This window comes from Pogona vitticeps, chromosome 14 (assembly GCF_051106095.1).
Source record: "Pogona vitticeps strain Pit_001003342236 chromosome 14, PviZW2.1, whole genome shotgun sequence".
Classification (NCBI taxonomy): domain Eukaryota; kingdom Metazoa; phylum Chordata; class Lepidosauria; order Squamata; family Agamidae; genus Pogona; species Pogona vitticeps.
Genome location: NC_135796.1, coordinates 4518179 through 4540543, shown reverse-complemented (window position 1 = coordinate 4540543; position 22365 = coordinate 4518179). Strand labels below are relative to the sequence as shown.

General features: G+C 45.2%; 1 protein-coding gene across 4 annotated transcripts in view; it reads right to left on the bottom strand.

The window, feature by feature from the left end:
* Nucleotides 1–22365, bottom strand: part of PXN (paxillin) — an 86781-nt gene that overhangs the window by 9209 nt on the left and 55207 nt on the right. For 2 of the 4 annotated variants that reach the window (XM_072983580.2, XM_072983579.2), the window contains exons 5-9: nucleotides 22008–22209; nucleotides 20227–20362; nucleotides 10630–11598; nucleotides 9457–9723; nucleotides 6659–7952 (exon numbers count right to left, since the gene is read on the bottom strand). In XM_072983580.2, coding sequence (XP_072839681.2) covers nucleotides 7488–7952; nucleotides 9457–9723; nucleotides 10630–11598; nucleotides 20227–20362; nucleotides 22008–22209 — 2039 coding nt within the window. In that variant the 3' untranslated portion in view covers nucleotides 6659–7487. Of the gene's footprint in view, nucleotides 1–1371; nucleotides 1546–1932; nucleotides 2104–6658; nucleotides 7953–9456; nucleotides 9724–10629; nucleotides 11599–20226; nucleotides 20363–22007; nucleotides 22210–22365 lie in introns of those variants that run through there. The other 2 variants (XM_078381621.1, XM_078381622.1) reach the window with 2 other exon arrangements.

Sequence of the window (22365 nt, the reverse complement as noted above, 5' to 3'; positions counted from 1 at the left end):
TCTATCGCCTGCCAGCCACAGTTGTGTGCTGCTGATAGCATGAACCCTCTAAGTCCAAAGCTCACTTTACCAGTGAGTCACTGGGTACTGCTAAGTGAAGTTTCAGATCTGTACTATGGGGACAATATAGGCAATCTCCTATTCAGATCGGCTGTACAAATAATGCATAGATAGCATTTCTTTTGAAAATTTGCACAGAGGAAGAATCATATTAATATTATATATGATACATGGTACTTGTTACCTTGTGTAAGACAATAGGATCCCTATACAGTGGTGCCTCGCTTAGCGACGTTAATCCGTGCAGCAAAAATCACTGCTAAGCGATTTCACCGCTAAGCAATTTTAAAAAGCCCATAGAAACGCATTGAACCCCCTTCAATGTGTTACTTTGGGCTCCAAAACTCACCTTAAGCGAAAATCCTCCATTGTGGCGGCCATTTTCGGTGCCTCTAAAGCAAGGCAAAACAGCGGGCGGCCATTTTGGAACCACCGATCAGCTGTGCGAAAATGGGGGCTTTGCAATGATCGCGGGTTCCCACAATCATTGCAAAGCCCCGCCGATCAGCTGTGCGAAAATGGGGACTTTGCTATTTTCGCACAGCTGATCGGCGGGGCTTTGCGATGATCGCAGGGAAGCGATCATTGCAAAGCCCCGCCGATCAGCTGGCTGAAAATGGGGGCTTTGCGATGATTGCTTCCCCGCGATCATCGCAAAGCGAATTTTCCCCATAGGGGCCATTGCAAACCAATCGCTTTTGCAATCGCAAAAACAGCGTCGCAAAGCGATTTCTTTGCTATGCGGAGCAATCGCTATGCGAGGCACCACTGTATCTGCAAAGGATTGGTTCCACCACCCCCACGGATGCTGAAAACTATGGATAATAGCAAACGCTATATGTAGCATAGTCAAAGAAAAAATCCAGAAAGTATTTTCACCATATATTACCAGAACGGGACACTAGAGGGAGGCAGAGACCACAGTGAGGTTGTCTTCACCAACATGGACACATAGCATGGTATCTCGCTCCCTCTGGTGGCCGGTTTCGGTAAATACATCAGGAAAATACATATTTCTAGTTTTTAAAAATATTTTTAATATTTTCAGACTGCAGATTAGTGAAACAGTAGATCCCTATCCTGCAGATACGAGGGTCATACTGTATTTTAAAAAATCAGGATGATCCTTGCATATAAATAGTGTACGCATTTGTGCAGTATCTTTGCTTAGCAACCATGACTCAAGAGCGGGATAGCCACCACGAACGGGACCAAAGAAGCGCCGAAACAGCAAAAGGATGAGCAACAAAGAGACCGGCTGAGCAGTTCTGGCCCACCATCTCACAGGCCACCAAGAGGCAGGAGACTTACATCCAGGATGGGACCATTGCAGTAGTAGCAACGAGGGGAGAAGAGGTTGTGATAGTCCTTCTCACAATAGGGCTGGCCGTCACGCTCGAAGAAGTTCCGCGACCCGATCTCCTCCTGGCAGTGGGTGCAGACAAAGTGTTCGGGGTGCCAGGTCTTCCCCATTGCTGTCACAACCTGGAGGGCAGAAGGGAAGGAAGAGTGTGTTGGCTCCAGCTGATGCTCCACCACCTCTGAGCATGGGCGCCACGTTGCACACAAAGAAACCGCCAGAAGCAAAGTTCAGCGCAAACGAGAAAGAAAGATCAGAAGAACTGGGCCAGATCCCTGGACTGGGGTAGCATGAAAACCAAATTACCTATTGTCCCAGAAGGGGGCAGTCCCTCATGGGGGCAGGGCAGAGGTCACTGGAGGAGCTTCCAGCGTACCTGGCCGGTGGATAAATAGAGTACTTCAGTTTCTCCAGCCTCGCCAGACCGTTCAGCTGCAGGATTCAAAAGCCCTCCCAGGCGTAGTCAAGACACTGACAGTGGAGGGAAAAGTGGGACCTGTTCCTCCACTTACCTGTCCAGCAATTGGTTTCTTGCAGGCCCCGCAGACCCCTTTGGCAACCGTCGCTACCCCGAGCTTGTTCAAGTCAGACTGAAGGCTTCCAAGCATGCTGTCCAATTGGCTGCCGGGTTTGGGAAGAGCTGAGGACGGGTAGTTATTTCCACTTTTCCCTTGAGACATGAACTGGGGGGGGAAAAAGCAAAAAACAGATCCTAAGGCAAGAACCACTTTCTAGCGCATGGAAGCGCAACCGGTCATTTGTGGCTTCCGTGATTAGAGGAGAACAAACAGGACAATGCAAATAGAGACCAAGGATCACATTCAAAGGCTAGAACAAATGCTTTTTCCAACAATTTGTTCAGAACAAACCTTGCAACTCAAAGAGATGAAGAGTTTTCAAGCACCTGCAAGCAAAGCAGTGTCTCTGGCAAATAATGGGAAAAGCACGGCGACACAGCCTCTTGCAACAAGATAGGATTACCCAAGCAACGCAGATAAATGCAGCGCACTGCAGAAATGGACCACTTTAGAAAATGACCATGCCAAAATGAAAAAAAAAGAAAATTAAAAAGGTCTTCACACATCCACGAATCAGAGATAATTTGCTGTAACATTATGAGCTACAGGAGGACACCCTGTGTCTGTGGGATCAGTATCTGCTGATTCAGTTATCCACTGCCTGAAAACACTAATCCCCCCCCGAAATATGTAACATATTTATATGTATTTCCAGGGTGTATTTACCAAAACTGGCCACTAGAGGCAGCCAGAGACCATGCGATGTATGGCATTCGACAGTTCCATATTTTTCAGCATCTGCGGGTGGGGGGGGCACTTGGAACTGAACCCCACAGATACTGTATTGTACTGCTTATACTTTTTAATTAAGTGTTTTCTGTTCCAATTAACACCTAATCCAGGAGGGGAAAGGCCTCTGTGGCAGTGGCACAAACCTAGAAAGAAGTCCATCTTTTAAGCTATGCCTCATTAATTACAAGACGCCCTTCTTCTAAGGTAAAAGGTTGACTATATCAACATATCTCAAACAGTTACTTTACTCTTCCAAAAGTCTGTGGAAATGGAGTATCTCACAGACAGAGGTTATTCCTCCGGAAGCCAACAGTACAATACCAAGTTCAAAGAGGCACTAATCCATTTTGGGTGATGGAGCACCATGGTCACAGAAAGAGGCTAAATAATAAATTAGATACAAACTGTACAGGACTACAGACACTCTGTTTTGAAACGGGAGACAAGAATTTTGTGCAGATTCCCCACGAAGACATGTGTGACTTGATATACGGTCACCGTTTCCCTAGTTCTGTGCCATTTATGTCGCTTTTGACCTTATTTGGATTAACTTATTTGTGTTCTGCAGTCATGAGGGACGATGGAACAGTGCAAGGATGTAAAGCTTTATTGTGGTCTACAAAGAGTCATCTATTCTTCTGGCTTCTGAGATTTCGCCAGACGGTCCTTGCACATTTTCAGGCTATATAAAAACATCTCCTTTAAAAACACTGAGAATTAGAGGAGGTTGAATTCTGCACTCAGTGTCACACCCGCCAGATTTCTTGGGTTCCAAGCACAACCATTGTTTATATCAATGCCCCCCCCCCCCAAGCTTGGGGTTCAGCGCTGAGATTCTGGAAACGGCAGAACAGGAACATCTGGAGTCTCAAGACTGGAAATCAACTGGTTTACATACAGCCCTGGGCAGAATCTGGAGAACGGATAGAGAAGAAAGCAGCAGATGCCGCCATTGTGCTGAATGAGGGAATGTGGAAAAGGCTGGTTTTTAAAATCCGGGAAAGCTTTTCTACTCCAAGCCTCTCAAAGACAATCAAGCCAACCCAAAAGGCAACATGGAAAATAGCTAGATTGCATGGGAAAAGAATGTAAAGATCCGGTTTCATTGTAACTTCAGGGATGGTTTTCCGAAAAAGGGTGAAACACTCCAATAGCTAAAGAGCTATTCATGTTTCTGATGAAAAATTCAAATGCTCCCCTGTCCCTCCAGTCACTAATAAAAGTTTCGTAAGGAAGTCCTCCCGCCTGCACCGGCCTCACTGAAAACAAAGGGAGTTTCCCCGTTTTAAAGATACTGGCTCAGGAAAACGTCAGAATGGATTGCATCTCCGTGGATCAAATCAATCTCTTTTAATCACACTCCAAATTGTAGAGGAGAGGAACAGCTTCGCCTTACTCCATGGCAAAGCTGCCCCTTGCCTACTACACATTGACATGGGGTGGTTGTTTTAAGTCAGGGCCATCTCCTCAAACTCCATGGGGACAAGCTGTACACCAACACGATATAGGTGACATTCAGACAATCCACTCTCAGTACAGCAGGATCCCCTGAATCCACAGAGATCAGTCCAGCCCCCCTGCAGATACTGAAAAACATGTATTATAGTGACTGCTATTTTAACAGCAAATACAGTGGTGCCTCGCTAGACAGTTACCCTGCATGACAGTTTTTTCGCTAGACATTGACTTTTTACGATTGTTATAGCGATTCACAAAACAGTGATTCCTATGGGGGAATTTCGCTGGACAATGTTTGGTCCCTGCTTCGCAAACCGATTTTCGCTAGATGACAATTTTGACAGCTCCCTCCGCGCTCGCAAAACAGGTGTTTTCGGGACCTAAGCTTCGCAAGACAGCTATTTAAACAGCTGATCGGCGGTTCGCAAAGCGGCTTTCCTATGGCCGATCTTCGCTAGACAACGACGATTCTTCCCCATTGGAACGCATTAAACAGGTTTCAATGCATTCCAATGGGGAAATGCTTTTCACTAGACGATGATTTTGCTAAACAGCGATTTCAGTGGAACAGATTATCATCATCTAGCGAGGCACCACTGTACTATACATAGCATGGTCATTGTCTCCCTTAGTGGTAAGTCCCGGTAACTTTCACTTTAGAAATATATTTTGTAGGATTTTCCTTTCAATGTTTTTAATATTTTCAGACTGTGGATAAGTGAATCAGAGGATACGGATCCTGCAGATAATGGTGTCCTACTGTACAACAAGGCAATGGATGAACAAACTTCATGCAGTCAGTTTTCTCTTCTCTTTGTCCAAAGGAGTAAAAAAAAAAGGTTTAAGCATAGACTGGAAAGGTATGCTTAATAATTGGGAAACTATGGTTAGCTGCTTATAAACATCCCCCAATATGAAATCCTGGTTTAAAGTTAGACTCCAGATCCTAGTTAGTTTGGAAACCATTACTCATAGTTCCCAGCTGGAACACAACCAGAAGCTACAGCTAATCCTGGTTTCTTGGCTTGCTCTCTGTTTATATCGAGGAGGCAGAAAGTGGGTTTATGTCCACTTCCTCATGTACTGGCTTATTCAGCAAAGATAAGATCATCCAAACACAGCCCTTGTTGGTCAGTGCACAAAAACAAATTGAACTCAGTTCTTCCAAGTAAAGCCAACAGAATTATCACACTAGGAGATATGACAGCAAGACAGAAAAGAGTCTGTGGCCACATGGAGGCTGAAAGAAGGAAATTAACCAGCCCCATGCAATTCTCAGATTAGAATGGAAACAGCAATTGCAATAAATACAGTGCCGTGCAGGTGGACTTTTCTGTTGCTGGAAGACAGCTGACTGCATGATTTAGAGGAACATCTGTTTCGTTTGCTGATGCCCATATATGATGAATATATGTATCTACCTGCTTTTTACAGGAGCGAACATTTCACCAGTATCTCTTACGCGAATCTGATGGGTTTAAAAAGCCCTCTGATAAACCCGTAAACCCACAAGGTGCCTCAGAACACAGTTTTTCAGACAGAATGTTAGTAAAGGATGAGTTTATTACATAAACATCCGCCCATCATGTTTCTTCCATGGTTTCTAATCACCTGGCAATTTACACACCCATCTCTGGCATGGTGTGACATGCGGTTGGCCCACCATGAGTCGGGACACCAATCCTACTTTATCCCTGCAACTTGTCTGGGTCCAAGCAATGCAACAAAAATGAGACACAAACAGGTTTCAAACCTATATTTTTCCTTCCTCCTGCACAATATTGTTGTGCACCCAATCTCACCACCCATTTGTGACCAGCCACACAAGGAAAAGTTCACTACAAGGAGAAACTGCCTACATATTGCACGGTCACAGACGTAAAGTCTGAGGACTGTGGGTCTCGATCGTACATTACATGCACTTTCTCTCCCCTTCTCTAGGTTGATCTTCACAAAGGCGTAAAGGAAATTAGCCATGAGAAAGCACAAGAGAATTACAAGCTGCGTCCACAAAATTCTGTTAACCCGGAATCAAAACGGCAGGACAAGAGTCTCATCTGGAAGCAACAGCACACCCTTAAGAAGATCGTGCCACACACCCTTCGAATTCCTGCTAATATGAGAGGCCTACTCTTGCTTCTAGGCTTAGAAACAGACAGGCAAAAACGAAGCAGAACATGCGGCTTTGCCCATGCAAGAAAGCACACGGATGTCAAGAGAAACTCTGCCCACACGCCATGCCGGAGCAAGATGTAGAGAGGGTTGTCCTGCCTTCTCGGGTGTGGGTGGGCGAGCAGCGAGGAAACGGGAGCTTCGGTCCAGAGGTGGCGTATAAGGGCCCTGGAAAAGCAGAATTGTCAGAGAGTAGCCGTGACATAAAAGCCAAACAGATTTGAGAGACTTGGTGAAAAGGAGTTCTGGACGTGGATTAAACTCAAGTTTCAGTCCTAGCTCAGCTGCAAACTCATGGTGGGGCTTTAAGCCTAAGCCCTCCTTATCTCTCAGCCTCAACCTGTAACGTGGAAATACTGGATATCTATTACAGTACTACAAAGAGAGGTGAGGAAAGGTAAGGCTATCCCAACCTGCTAACAAACAGAACAACCACGGGACGGGACTGATGATCTACAGGGGAATCTTCTCTTTGAACCTCTTCTCCATGAAGAAGGAGGCAAGTCGAACACGCTGTTGTGCTTCTGCAGCCTACGTGTTTTTTTTTTTTAACAGGACAGCGCGGAAGGAATTTGCAAACCATGCAAAAGGAGCATGAGTTACAAGCAGGGAGAACTCAGCTCCTTCCTTCCAACAAAAGGGGGACTGACACGAAAGGGGCATAGCTGTGGAGGCCATGTTTTGAACTGAGCAGGAGGAGACCCGTTCACAAGCCACGGCTCCTGCAGTTCCATGAACAAGGTCACACCAAGCTCCAACCGAGCCAGATTCCACTGGTGAGGCTTTGTGAGGCTACAACAACAGCCTTTCGAGTCGAGAGGAGAATGCTCTATTACACCTCCTCTCTGTGATGGAATTAATCTGGCCCAACCATTGCAGATTTCACTTCACCGCAGATCTCTTCTTAAGGGATGCCACATATTATTTCCAATTGTGGCAGCTCACAATTCTGCATATGTGTCAACGGATTATTCCACCAAACTATGCTTAGTGCTGGTATTTAAACAAGGAAGACAATCCCCCCCCCCCCCGTGCTATCCAAGTTCGGTTTTCGCTATTCTTCAATATCTGAGCTAATGCACAGTGGCTGCATAGGCTAGGATCCAGCTGGGTCCCGTTCTGGCACATCAGGACACCATAAAAGGAGGCCATGCCTGCTCTGGCGGGAAGAACGAATCCTCGTCAGTCTGGCAGCCCACCGACACCACCATCTTGGGAGCGGAAGCAACGGGCTTGGCTCGAACCTCTCCCTGTGGGGGGGAGGCCACTCCAACAGGATTTGGCAGAATCTGTCCCGGGGGTAAAGAAGATTCCTCCAAGAGCATCTCCCACTGCAGGAGAGGCTGAGGAGGCGGGGCGGAGGGCACATAGCGCAGGTGAGGGACGTGTGGCGAGGGTGGAGGTGGCGGCGGTGGCAGGGGAGGAGGGGGCGGAGGAGGAGGAGGAGGGTGAGGAAGAGGAAGAGGGAAAGGAAGAGGAAATGTATTGATAGAGACAGCCTTTGAAGCCTCTTTAGGACACTGCGGTGGGGGAGAAGGCGGGACCGAGACCGTTTTCCTCAGAGGAAGGGGTGACTCGGCAGGAATTATAACCTATGGAAGAAAGGAGGAAGAAATATGAGGGTCCAGAGACAGGTAGACCTTTTTTTTAATGTACCAAGATAAGAAAAGGTAAGACCAAAACGGAAGCCCATCCTTCCTTCTCCTTGCCTACAGAGCCTATTCATGTAGGATCATGAGAGAAGAGGCTCAAATTTTGTCCCTCTGGACTTTGGACCACCTTGCACGCATACATTCACACAGAATAATTACAGTAACGGTCACCACCCTTATCATCCCAGCCATCGTAATCATCTGGAGAAAACTACACTGCAGAAAAAGAGATGGAACAAATTGGGCTTTGCCTAGCAAGAGCTGGGAAAGTCAGACAGCTTCTTCTACATGCAAGTGTAGCAAACAAAAAGGAATTTAAAAAACACGTCCAGAATGTTTTAATGATTAGCCTACACGCTTCTTATTTGGAAGTACTGCATTAGAGTTGAATAGAGTGGTTGTTGTGGGTTTTTCGGGCTTCTTGGCCGTGTTCTGAAGGTGGTTTTTCCTAACGTTTCGCCAGTCTCTGTGGCCGGCATCTTCAGAAAACAATACACCCACAGAAAACAATACATCCACAGAAAACAATACACCCACAACAATACACACTAATCATCCCATCTCACAGCCATAAATATTCCACGCCCTAGCCAAACTACACCAGAGCACAGTTTGCTGTCCTCTGAAGATGCCGGCCACAGAGACTGGCAAAACATTAGGAAAAACCACCTTCAGAACACGGCCAAGAAGCCCGAAAAACCCACAACAACCATTAGATCCTGGCCATGAAAGCCTTCGCGAATACATTGAATAGAGTGACTTGCTCGCATGGGAAAATGGAAGTTTCAGCCCAAAAAGGAGAATATCATAAGGTGAGCCACCAGGTGGTTAACACATTTAACAACTGAATCACCATTTACTAAGTACTGTATGTATTTTAGATTGAACAAAACCATACGCAGCAGCCTAAAATTGAGCAGCTCTTGATGAACTCTAAGGCCTTAGGATTAACTATCCAGCACGCAAGCAATCTTGGAAGTTCAATGCTCTTGTTCTGGGATCCAGTGAAATACTAGTAGCCAGAACTGTCCACGATGACATCCTTACTTCTCTCGGCTCCCCATATGTGACCTTTCTATCTCTGTTACCTCAAATTTCATGGGGTGGCACAGAATTTGCCTTCTCCTTTCGGACCCCAGATATTGGGTCTTTAGCCCATGTCGATACCCAAATAACCAACACGGCCCATGGGACCCACATTCTGGAGCAGCATGATCCACATAGCTTGCACAACTGGTTTCTTCCTTTGGGAAGAAGGAATCAGGTGGTGGCGAGAGATACTTCCTCTGCTTTCGGTTGCGTACATTACTTCACCGGGCAAGTACTCTATAGAAGTGCTAAACAGATAGTTGATATCATAAAAACGGCTTAGAGCATTTCTAAGACACCCTTTCATTATCTTCTGCACGGCACGGAACATCAAACACAACGTGTTAAGCGCTACCTTTTCTACCTGCTGCCCACCATCTTGCTCTTTCTTTTGTGGCCTGGAGATGATGATGACCCCCTCAGTCAGCCAGTTGTCTTGGCTCCTCCATTCCTCCTGTTCTGGCTTACTGATGCCCAACCTGTCTTGAAGCTCCTCTATCAAGCGGTCTTGGGAGACCGTCTTGTGGAATATGGCCGGGCCCAGCTTGCGTCTCGGTGAGAGATCACGGCACATGGGGTGGACATTGGAGGTCTCTTGGGTTTGCTTGATTACAGATTTTATCTTCACGGGGAAGAAAAGCAAAGAGTTTCAATAAACGGCAACCACAGCTGAGGATCATCAGGGTATGCACAAACTTCAAGCTCAACAAGCGTCAGCAACAAAGAGCAGGGGAAACAGAAGGCGTCCCCCCTCCTCAAGAGTGGGGGAAACGGACACAAACAAAGCCACACAGTGCATCAAATCAACCTTTACAAAAGCCTTCAAGGCCGGTCATGTAGCACTGGGTGCCCATTTGTTGGCCAAGCGCAACAGCGCTACGTTGTTAGCTTTTAGAAACCCTTGAGTCAACCACAACCATAGCAATATCTTCATGTACCATGTAGTGAGTGAGTGAGTGTGTGAGAGAGAGAGAACACTCTCTTATCCCTCCATCCTAGCTTGAATGTGTAAGTGTTCAGATTGCAAGGGTGCAACACATGTCATACAGATAGTATCCCTTTTGGAATCAGCTTCTGGAGGCAGTGCCAACTTAGTTGCCCAGAACATTTATCCAGAACTGAAGTACTCAGGGACCATCTCTTGGGTCAGAAGAGCAACCCAAGAGGTTGGGGTGACAATTAAGAGAGGTTCGTTGCATCCCAATCGCACACTGGCATATGGTCCCAGTTTCGTTTCCCTCTACGAACTATGAGAAATGCAAGCAGTATTAAAATTTCACAATCCAAAGCACAGATCCGTGGGCTTCAAGGTTTCCACAAAGCTGAGTGAAAGCAGCAGGGTCTCAAATCACAGCCCCATGCAGCTGGTGCCACATTTACACATCACAAAAGCATGCAGACAGGCTGAATTCAGGAGATCCAAAAGCGTTTTTTTCATGCACAGGCAAACCAGAGGCACCCTCGGAGAAATCCCAACTTGAAAATTAGCCATTCCCCCCCCCCCCTCTATGTTCACTCCGAGGCCTGCCTGGCGTGAAGTGGAAATCCTTTCCACAGGAATCCTGCCAGCCGGGAACGGATCCAGTTCCTCTTTCCAGGCATTTCCTGTAGGCCCCGAAGCAGCTCCTCTTTCAGAGAGTGGCTCTTTCCACTGGCCTGCCAGAGTGTCCTGCAGACTGTTTTTCCTCAGGGCCCCTTCCGGATCATGCCTCTTCTCAGCAACATCGGGGCAGCTGCTTGCCCTGCCTGCATCTTGGACCCGGGCACTTGGCTGCAGGGTACGGCCCAGCTGGTCTTTGGCACTTGGGAAGCCATCCCACTGCTCCAGACTCGAAAGATCGGGTTTGCGTGTTGCCGAAACAACATGGTCTTTGGCAGGAAGCGTTCTCAGTGTTAACTGAAATCCATCTGAATTAAACAACTTGTTTGAAGCTACTTTATTGTTATTCTCCTTGAAAGCAGCACCCGGTAGATCTAATACAGGGCCCTTTTCCAGTTCTCTTGATGGTGGCGTTTTCACCCTGTTATTTATGACCGACCCAGAAACACCTGCAAACCTGTTTTCGGATCTCCGCTCATCCCTCCAAGGTTGTTTTGGTTCTGCAAATCTTTGGTTCCGGGCTCCTCCATCAGAACTATGGGGCAACGACTCTTGGTTGGAAAATGAGAGACATGACCCATTGCAAATCGGCTCTCGGCTTGGTCCCTCTGAGCCTGAAAAAGGGAGAGGGGCCTCTCCAAATGGCGGTTCAGTCCAGGGTTGAGGAGGAATCTTCGCAGTTTTCGTGAAAGATGTGGCTAGAGTGCCGCCTTCCTCTTCAATGTGAAGTACTTCCAATGGGAGAGGCGTCGGGGGGTTCAGGGAATCCCCATAGCCGTCTAGGCTCTGCTGTTTTGAGGTAGTCGGGGCAGATGGGGGAGGCACAACATGGGTGGGATCTGATCCAGGATGCAGCTCAAAGGAAGATTCAGAGACCAATGATATGGTAGAACTGGTCTGCAGAAAAGAAAAGGAAAGGTGGGAGAGCCACGTCGGGGTGGGAGGAAAGAGGGAAGCAGTACGGGAGAAAGAGGAGGAAAGTGAACAGGGGAGGAAGGGCAGACAAGAGCTAAAATAAAGCTAATCAGGTAAGTTAGAAAGGAAGAATGAGGTAGCAAAAGGTAGTAAGCAATCACTAAGAGTAGGCCTATCAGTAAGTACCTTTTCTTTTCTCTGTGGTTATAAAATCAAGCCAACGCAACGAGAATCTACCAGTCATTTGATATAACTGTGGTACAGAAGCCCTGCATCTGCTCGAACCTCTCCCCAATAGACAACCTGTCTGGGTAGCTCAACAGGGTTTGAGGGCAGCAGACACAGCAAAGGGGGCTAGAGATGGGCATGAACCAGAAAGTTAGTGATTTGTGATGGTTCGGGGTTCACGGTTGCCCACGAACCACCACGAATTGCTTTGCGGTTCAGTTTTTTGGGGTTCATATCTGGTCCTGCCGCCTAGCCTTTCCACCTCTGCGTCCTCGGCTGCTGCCACAAGCCTTCAACACCCTCTTCAGAGACACATGCCAGGCTCCTGACACAGACGCTGTGTGTGTGCCCACCTATCCGCTGGGTGGCCGTCTGGAGAGGGGACGGGCAGCCTGCGGTGGTGGCAGAAGAGGCAGGACCAAATAGGTAGAGGCAGCAGAGGGAGAGGGAAGGGGGCAGGGCCGGTCATCCCATTTTGGCAAAGCAAAATGAAGCGCCAATTAGAAAAGAAGTTCCAGCGCTCTTGTTTTGCTTTGGCAAAACGGGATCCATGAACTGGACTCACAAACCGAAGTGCGAACCGGCCCCGTTGGTCAGTTTTTTTCTGGTTTGTGGTTTAGTTCATTCCCATCTCTAAAGGAGACGGAAGATTTGGGCTCCGAGCTGCTATACTCCCCGCTCATCTTTCTAAAACTATCCCGGAGAGAAAGAGGCAATCTAGAGCAGAACCTCCATCCTTTCAACCGGACAACGGTCTCTTTCATAAGCTATTGGAAAAGGCACACGCCCAGCCTTGCGGACACAAGGAATCCGGGAAGAAACCACAGATGGCTTTCACTCAGGTGGCAAATGATTTGACGGAACTCTTGGTTCTGATAAGACACAGCCTTCTGCAGTGATGGCTCCATGTTTTGCCAGGATCTCTATATGTGCAGGAAAAAGTGGCTGGAGATACACATTTTGTTTTTTACAGCTTTCGCCAGCAACACCGAATGAAAGCACTGAGCTCTTCAAATTGCCAACATAGGCTTGGAAAAAAATGCAAGTCAGGCCAGAAGAGAATTCTCAGAAGCCAGAGAGGCTGCTGAGTAGGGTTTTCAGCAGCCAACGAATGGGGATTAATGCTCTGAATTAAGTCCATGCTCATCCACATCCCCTCTTCCCTGAGGAATTGTCCAAGAAGAACTAAACCAGAAAATAAATTTACCATACCCATGATGAGGTGCTAACCTGATCTTTCTCCTCATCCTTTACGCTCCACTTGCCACTCCGATCGGTAATGTTTATTTCTGCCTTCTCTTTACACAAAGCTCCCAGCAAATGATGGCAGTGGCATTGTGTCCCGTTCCCCCCCAATTTGCCAGCCAAGTGAGTACTGGGAGCTTAACTCAGTGACTAAAACGAGACTGCAGACAAAGGTATAGAGGTGGCGCAAGAGGCAGGTCACTCTTTTTTTTTAAGCCTAGCCTTTGCAGTAATGGACACCCTGTGGCATTTGCAAGTACCACTGGAAGGAAAAAGAAGATGGATGAGTGGAAACTTAATCCAGGAAAAACACCTGTTCAACCCTTAAAAATATCCCTATGGCCAAATTCAAATACAATATGCAGAGGACTTCAATGGATGTTCTGCAAAGATAGAACATGTCATGCCTACCATTAATTATTTCCACCCCTGCAGCAACACACATCACTAGAGATGGGCACGAACTGCCAGTTTGGTGGTCTGTGCTGGTTTATCCGTTGGACGAACAAGTGTTCAGCATTTCTCTGCCCCGCCTCCTCTGGGCACTGCCCCTGAGTGGGCAGCTGACAGGGAAGGCACGGCTGGGAAGGATGAACTGGCACGAACTGCTAGTGCCCATCTCTACACATCACTGGTCACTTTTCTGCAATTTTGAACGCAACAAGGGAAATGAAACAAAAGCACTAGGACAAAATGTCAGTTCCAAAGACAGTGGCACCCTCCATATACTGTACCCCTGCTTCCTTCACATACTCCTGTATTTGGTAGACTGATTTTTTTTCTTCATTTAAAATGCTATACATTCATTCTCATTAGTCATGATCGAAACCCACAATGTTTTTTTTCCCTTCTCGCTGCTGCAAGACAAGAGCAACATACACTGTACTTTTCAAAATGAAGGCAAACGAGGTGAGAACTACCCGTGTGTGCTTTAGAACAGAACGCTGGATGGGATACGACAGGAAGCCATCCTGAAAGCTTAGTTCAATGTGGAAATGAAATCCAAAGTAACAAAATGTGCATGAATATAAACAAACACACCACTTTGATTTACCTTTCTAACGTGCACCATTTCAACAGGGCTTTTACACACACTTTCCAAGGAAGTCATTATCTTTCATGAAGCAAATGTTCTTCTTATAAACTCTAAAACTTCCTTATTCTTCCCACCGTAATGTGTACGCTTCGCACAATCTTTTAAAATGCACCTCTTTCAACACTACCAGCGCTTACCACGCCCTCATCAATTATTTTGACAATTTCTAAGGAATTCACTCCTTGCCAACTTACATCATACTAAAGAGGAGAAAGTATAGCAAGGGTAATCTGCAGGCCTGATCCAACCTGCAGAGATTCTATACTTGGCCCAGAAACGCCTCTTCTGCTAACGACTGGAGACGAAACTTTTGCAGCGAGATACACTTTGACTGGCAGCCTTGGAAGATTTTGCACGAGCAGGTGTTCTAGGAAGGTTTTGCATGCTTTCAAAGTCTGCTGTGGGTTCTCCTCTTGACTCTGGACCACCATATGACCTTACACTCTGCCTACTGCTAAAAAGCCAACCCAAGGACCTATTCAAACCGCACGACCAGCCCAAGCTTTGCTGCCACCTCAGCCAAACAGAGCTCCCCCACCCCACCCTTCAGACATGCTGTAGTAGCCGAAACAAGCCTCACGGGGCAAGCGTCCTCCAGCCAGAAGCACTTCAGTGTTCTCTGACCTTCCTCTCAGGCCTACCGTCACTCCTTATTTATGCAATGGGCAGCATATTAGATTGCTAGCATTTAATTATTCTTATTTATTATTTTAAAATTAAATTTAAAAACTACCCAAAATATGTAAATATTAGTTATTATTGTTTAAATAATAATGTTTAAATACACCAATTCACTCTACAGTGGGGTCTCTACTTAAGAACTTAATCCGTATTGGAAGGTGGTTCTCAAGTTGAAAAGTTCTTATGTTGAATCTGCATTTCCCATAGGAATGCATTGAAAACCATTTAATCCGTATCTGCTCTTTTCCGTCCATCTACTTAAGAACTTAATCCATTTTGGAATGGTGTTCTTAAGTTGAAACGTTCTTAAGTTGAAGCAAAATTTCCCATATGAACGGACTGAAAACCAATTAATCCGTTCTGGCTGTTTTTTTGTTATGTAGAGGTGTGTTCGTACATTGAAGCATTAGTTCCCATAGGAACTAATGCAAAGCTGGTTAATGCGTACTCTACCACTAGGGGGAGAATGTTTTTTAACCTAAGATGACCTAAGGTTAAAAAAAGAGCAGGAAAGGTTTTTTTTTCCTGTTCTTATCTTGGATTTCTGTTCTCAAGTAGAAGCAAAATTTAGCAAATGGAGCTGTTCTTAAGTTGGATTGTTCTTAAGTAGAGACGTTCTTAAGTAGAGACCCCACTGTATAATGGTAGGCTACAGAAACCTTACCTTGCCACTTAGTATCGGTAGTGAACATCACACAGCTTCAGTTTAATGCAGTATATTATAGTGAAATGATTTAACGGCAATAATAGAGCCTGTTGCTGAATTTTTAAAAAGGACAGAAATCCACCTAGACTTGTTCAAGTGGCAATACTTTTTATTTGCTCTATCTCATTAGATTGAAATAAACAAAATCCACAGAGGGAATCAGAGAAGAAACCAAAATTTCACTTACATTTGAAACTAAAATTCTGTGCAAAGTTTTTGATTGCTAGACTGGTTTCTATTATGGAAGTAGGACCCCTATATCCGCGAAGGATTGGTTCCAAGCCCCCTCATGGATCCTGTAAAACGTGGATTAGAGTATGGCATCAGTAGCCACGGTTTCACTTATCCACAGTCTGAGAATATTAAAAATATTAAAAGAAATAAATCCATAAAAAACTATGTTCACTATTATTACCAGTACCAGCCACTAGAAGGAGCCAGAGACTGTGCTATGAATACTTGTTTGGGAAGAATACATAACATTATCTTTGATGCCTTCTAGAGGACAGTTCTGGTAATGCATGCAAAGATTTTTTTTCTAGATTTTTTTCCCTTTTACCACACTCCCTCTATATAGAGTGTTTGCAATTACAGTATATGTAGTTTTCAGTATCTTGGGGAGGGGGCCTTGGAACCAATTCTAATCGTATATGGAGGTCCTAAAACACTATTTTAATAGGAAATGTTATATATAACATGGTCAGTGACTCCATCTAGTGGCCAGTTCTGGTAACTCATCTTCAGAAATATAAATTTCTAGAACTGTTTTTTTTTAATATTTTCAGACCATGGATAAGTGAATCAGCAGACAGTGAACACGCAGATACAGGGGCCCTACTATATTTCAATGATTTCAGATTAACTAATGGGTGCAGCTAGGAGAGAAAGACGTTCATGTGGACTGTGTGTGTGCTGTGCTATCCTGCTATCCACTTTCATCTGTGGACGTTCCAGAAAGATTCCTGCGAACTAAGAGCATGGCCTTCTAACAAAAGGGGAGGGAAATCATTGCCTGCTTTTCATTGCGCATTTGCCTGTGTGAACAGCAATGTTTCCCGCAAGCCACATGAGCATGTACTGCTGCAAGTATATCTGCCCATTTGCTTCCATTTGCAGCTGAAACTATGGGGCAGAGACTGTGCACAGAGCTCCAGAGAATTAGAGGAGATGTTGGTGAACAGTGTTTATCAGCTCTCCCTAGAGGGACAGCTGTGTTTTTTAAAAATGGAAAAGAAGAGGGGGTGACCATTGTCACTGCTGTTCACACAGGCATATGTACCATGAAAAACAGGCAATTACTTCCCTTTTCTTCCAAACACACAGGATGATTGCTACGCTGGTCCCCATCACCTCAACATGCCTTGGGCAGCCCTCCAAGAGGTAAGCCACTGCAGGGTGGCAGGAGATTCCCAAGCAAAAAATGTCAAATCGGGGGTTTGATTTTGTTAGAAAGTCATGCATGCTCTTTGTTCATAGGAATCTTTCTGGAGCATCCCCAGATAAAAAGTCGACAGCGGATAATAAGCTCTACTAATCCCCAGCTCTCTCTTTATGGTTCATAGTAAAGCTGGTGGGATGTTTAAAGCCTCGCATGATGATAGAGAAAATAGACTGTGTTCCAAAATTCTCCATAAAGTACAAACACATACTGCAGAAAAATAATAGTCTGCTGTAGTTCGTCAGAGTTCTTTCTATTGTGCTAAACTAGTGTATCAATGTAGTGATAAGGTGATCTAGCACTACATTCAGTAGTATGCTTTTTTAAAAAAAATATATTAAATACCTCAGAGTTACTAGTAGGAAAGACTGGGACCTGCCCATTTAGTATATCACCAGAAGACCATCCACAGTTATGTCTCTCCCGTCCTTTGAGAGAATGAAAAAAAAAATAGCGTGAGAAAAACTCTGTTTGAATCGTTTTTTAAAAAAAGTAGAAGCCCCTGGGGCAGAGGGGAAAAAACTTGCACCTAGGGAGTCGACTGATTTGAATTGGTCTTTATGAAAAGTATATTCATCTGTTTTATGCCCGCAGCATTTTCTACAATATTTGTCTATGCTGTTGCAGCCTAAGTCACATTTCAAAAATAATGAAATTATGTTATGAAATTAGGGTTATTTTTTATAATTTGTGGTGTGTTTTTTTAATTTAGTTTCAAAAGTTGCTTTCAGAGGTCATTTTAAAGCATTCTTCGAAGAATGTTCACAAGACTTTTTCAAGTTTTTCCCCATTCCATACTAAGTGGGAAGGAAAGTACTGCTCTGGTTTGCAGTTGGTATTTTTAAGTATTTTCGAGATCCAAGCTCACAATTGGCCACTAGAGGGCACCGCAGCATTCTCCCCATTTGTTCTTTGCTGCCTGGGAAGGACAGCATATGTATTTATATAGCCCAATGTGGCAAATTACTTTTAAGGATAATGCAACACTAACCGTAACTTGACTACCCCACAGCAATGAGGAACACGAGAAATTCAGTTCAGAAAATAGCTAAACAGAAGATGGGAGCACCATAAGCTGTTTACGGCTTTCAAATTTTTCTCCAAATACTGAGAGCCCTTTTTTAATAGGCCCTTTGGATTGATAGGGACGTGGGTGGCGCTGCGGGTTAAACCGCAGAAGCCTCTGTGCTGCAGGGTCAGAAGACCAGCAGTCGTAAGATTGAATCCACGCAACAGAGTGAGCTCCCGTCGCTTGTCCCAGCTCCCGCCAACCTAGCAGTTCGAAAGCATGTAAATGCGAGTAGATAAATAGGTACCACCTCGGTGGGAAGGTAATGGTGTTCCATATCTAGTCACACTGGCCACGTGACCACGGAAACTGTCTACGGACAAACGCTGGCTCTACGTCTTGGAGATGGGAATGAGCTCTGCTGGACTCAATGTCAAGGAGAACCTTTACCTCTGGATTGATAGGACCACTGACCAGGTCATTAAATGGGAAAACAGCTGCCCAGACTGTGAATAATCCTGGTCTCCCATTCATATACAGTACTTCTGTGATATGTTGACAAATTAAAAGCCTATAAAAGGCTGCCCTTTACCCTCATCACCCCCTAATTAGGACAGATTATAAAGGTCCCTGTAACTGGTATATTTTCTATAAGTTTTTTTTTTTGGTTTTGCACATCTCAAGATGGGGTTGCTTACAGAAATCTCTTTTCAGGCTCCATCTTACCTTTTACACAGGGGAAATGTCCCTGCATATTTAGCTGCGTATAAATGAAAAGTGAACACTAGAGGCCATGAATGATTTAGGAACACATGCTTTTTCCTGAGAAGACCAACCAATCGAAAGAAGCACTAAAAGAAAACTGGGCTCATGTGGTGGAAAGCACATAAAATCAGGAGGCCTGCCATACGAGGGAGGTGGAGCAACAATTACTCGCATAATTAGAAACAGGACAAAAGTAATATACAGTAATCTAAAATTATATCAAGAGTAATACACAGCAGAAATGCTGACAGCATCAACCGTTATATAAGAACTGAAACAAACCAAAACTTTCTTTATAAACTTAACCCAGTTTAATAATATATGGCTAACATTATATTAATAATATCATGCCACTTGTCTACAATCAGAAATCAGTACCACTAACATGCAGACATGTTACTCAGGGAAAAATTTCAAAAAGGAAAAGGACCAGGACAAGATCCTTACATGGTTGAAGAATAGATGTCTGGAGGATAAACATATTTACAAAGTCATGCATCTGACGAAGACTGAATACAAAACAGGTATTACCCAGATTCCTATCGCGGGTCTGTGCATACTTCTGTTCATGCCTCACTTTGTTTGTGCCAAGATCATATACTCCTGTCTGCTTACATTTGTGTAAAGCAATGATTTTTACACCATCAGAAAATTTAAAAGCGCAGCTGCTTAGCATGACAGCCCCCAGAGCCCATCTCTCTCCCCAGGAGAATGTAACAATGCAGGCCGCTGGATGGATGGACCCATAGAAAGAACAAGTGAGTTCCAGCAAGTCTTTTTTAAAAAGTGAATAGCTCTTACTCATCCATCCAAGACCGAGCCAACCTGAAACATGACAAGAGACACTGTTTCTGAGGAAATCTCTGGTACTGTGAGGATTGTAACATAGTTCATGAAAGTCAAAGGCGAGGGGTGGGGGAAGACAGAGTCCCTGCTCCCCGGAAAGGCCCAAGGATCTAACCCTGCGGACTCTGGCTCCACTACACCACTGCACATAATTCCTCCATCACCAGCATCTACGTTGTTTCTCTCTGCAAATTCTTTATATGGATAGATGTTGGATGAGCACATGCTATTTAATGATGCACATTTTTAATATCACTTTTCAATTTCTTACTATCATTCTTATATCACAGTTAGTATGGTTAGCCTTCCTGGTACAGAAACAAGACATCAAGCAGAACGTGTGGAAATGTTACTCCTTCCAGACTATAACTGAGGGATTCCGAGAGTTGTAGTATATTTTAAAAAAGTAAGATTTCTGAGCTCCAAAGAAGCATCAGGACAACAAGACGGCCACTGAGGTCTAGCCCTCTGCACCCAGCTGCAGCACAGAAAGGCTATCAAGGCTGTTTGGGTAGCAGGGAGCAAATCAAAATCGAGACAGGGAAGACGCATGGAGGGAAAAGATGCAGAAGCGGAAATGGATAATGACCAAGCACCTTAAAGTCTGAAAGCGAAGCCATGAGTTCATCCAGTTCTCTCGTGGCCGAAGAGGCGGAGATGCGAGTCTGTTGTTGGCTGGAGGTAACCCGCTGGGGGCTGCTCACCTCGCCTTGATTCACAGTGATGGCTGGACTAACGAAAACAAAAAGAGACACAGTCATTCACCCTCTGCTGGGAAGACGGGATCAAGGTTTCTTCCAAAAGGGAAAAAAAAGCCCAGATATAAAGGCTTCCCCCGCTCTGTCCACAATTCCTTAACCATGCAGCCTGCCATTCAGAATGTCAATGTACACTTTGGGATTATTGAATACTTGGCACATGCGCATGGAAAAAGGTGACCCCAGACCTGGCATGTTTCTTACTTACTAGTACAATAAGACACGTTTGTGTCAGGCTTTGAATGGTGGCAAAGCAGCTTAAGGACGTCGTTGCTCATATTTGTCATAGCTTTTCAATTCCCTACGGCACCTCCTGTGAGTAGAGCCAGCCTGGGTGGCCTTGAGCCAGCTGCACAGTCCCAGGAATACCCCCAGAGGAAGGGAAGTGGGAAACCACTTCTGAGTACTCTCTATCTGGTGAACCCTGAAAAAGGTTACCATTAAGTCAGAAATGACTTAATGGCACTTTGTTGTTGTTGCTGCTGCTTGTGGGTTGGCAAAGCTATGTATGCATGTACTAGTACCTAGTTTTAATGGGTTAATTTCTGCTGTTGCAGTTCTTGAACAGTTGCATCCTTGTATGCATTACTCTTGTGTTGTGTCGTTTAACAACAACACCAGGCAAGAAAGGAATGGCTATCTAGGTCCAGGAGGCAATACGCCTTTCCTGCAAGAGACAGACACATGCTCTACTTTGAAGGAGACACCTGGTCAAAAAAGTTTCAGCCAGCTGCTCATATTCCCTCTCTGAGCAAAATAACCAGAACGGAGCAGCCTTTTATTTGTGACTAGAAAACGGAGCCCTTTAGAAACTACTAAACAAGGGAGGGTGATACTCCAGCAACACATGTATCTTCTTCTCAAAGGGAAACAGGCTATTAAGCGTGGTGTGAAGGCAAGAAGCCCTTCCCCTTTTCTCCTCCTTCCCCACCGTCAATGTCTCAAACAGATGAGTTTCGCCCCTGCTTTTTCAGCCATCAAGCTCTTATAATCTTAAGAGTGATTTCTCGATCTCTCTTTGAATGCTCTTTCTGCTTGTAGGTCAGATTTGTCTCTTTTGTAACTTGTTTCAAAGACATCTCCTTCTTTCTTTCTTTCTTTCTTTTTTTTAATAACCAGGGTTCTCATTCGCTTGCTCGCTCGCTCTTTCTGATGACTGCCAACTCTTTTCGGACTTCCAGCTTACTTCATCTTTGATTCTCTGTTTCACTCAACCCCACTACACTTTGCAATTACGAAACGAATTCCTGTTTCTCAACAATTTTGGCTCCCTCTTCCTCTCACCACCCACTTGAACTTCCTCTTTTTGATTTCAAAATATCCTGTTCTACGCCACTTCCCGTCTCAATTTTTTTCTCTCTCTCTCAGTAAACCCACAACGACATCATTTATTTCCCAGCAACATCCTTTATCCCTTTTTGTTTCTTTACATTAGAGCCGTTCCTCCTCTTAAACAATCTATGGGCTTCTCCCATAGCTTCCCCTTCCTTCCTTGGCAAACAATTCTCAACCATTAGGCAGCAGAGAGCAGCCACTTATCTTCTGACGCAGGTTATCCCTGCTCCCATTTCTGTCCGGAGAACCCCCGCGATTCAACAAGTGGACAAGTTGTTACTCACACTGGACTAGGCACGGAGCTTTCCAGTTCATCCAGAAGGCTTTCCACACTGGGGCACACGTCCTCAACGGCATGGCCTCCATTCCGCTTGGGCTTCTCCTTGGCTGGGGCTGCTGGCTGTGTGTTCAAAGAGGTAGTGTTCTCCAAGACGCCGTAGTGAGATCCAGCCCCACTGGGCAACGAGGGGCTCCTAGCAGCTTCATCTGAGGAACAGAAGGAACACAGGCAGGCCGATGAGCATTGTTTCACAACAATAAAAATGAGAGAAATGGAAACAAGCCCTTGGGTCTTGTAGCAAGCTGCCACTAGAGTAGGGTCTTTGAATCAATGGAACTTACGAAGGACGGCACTCAACCATT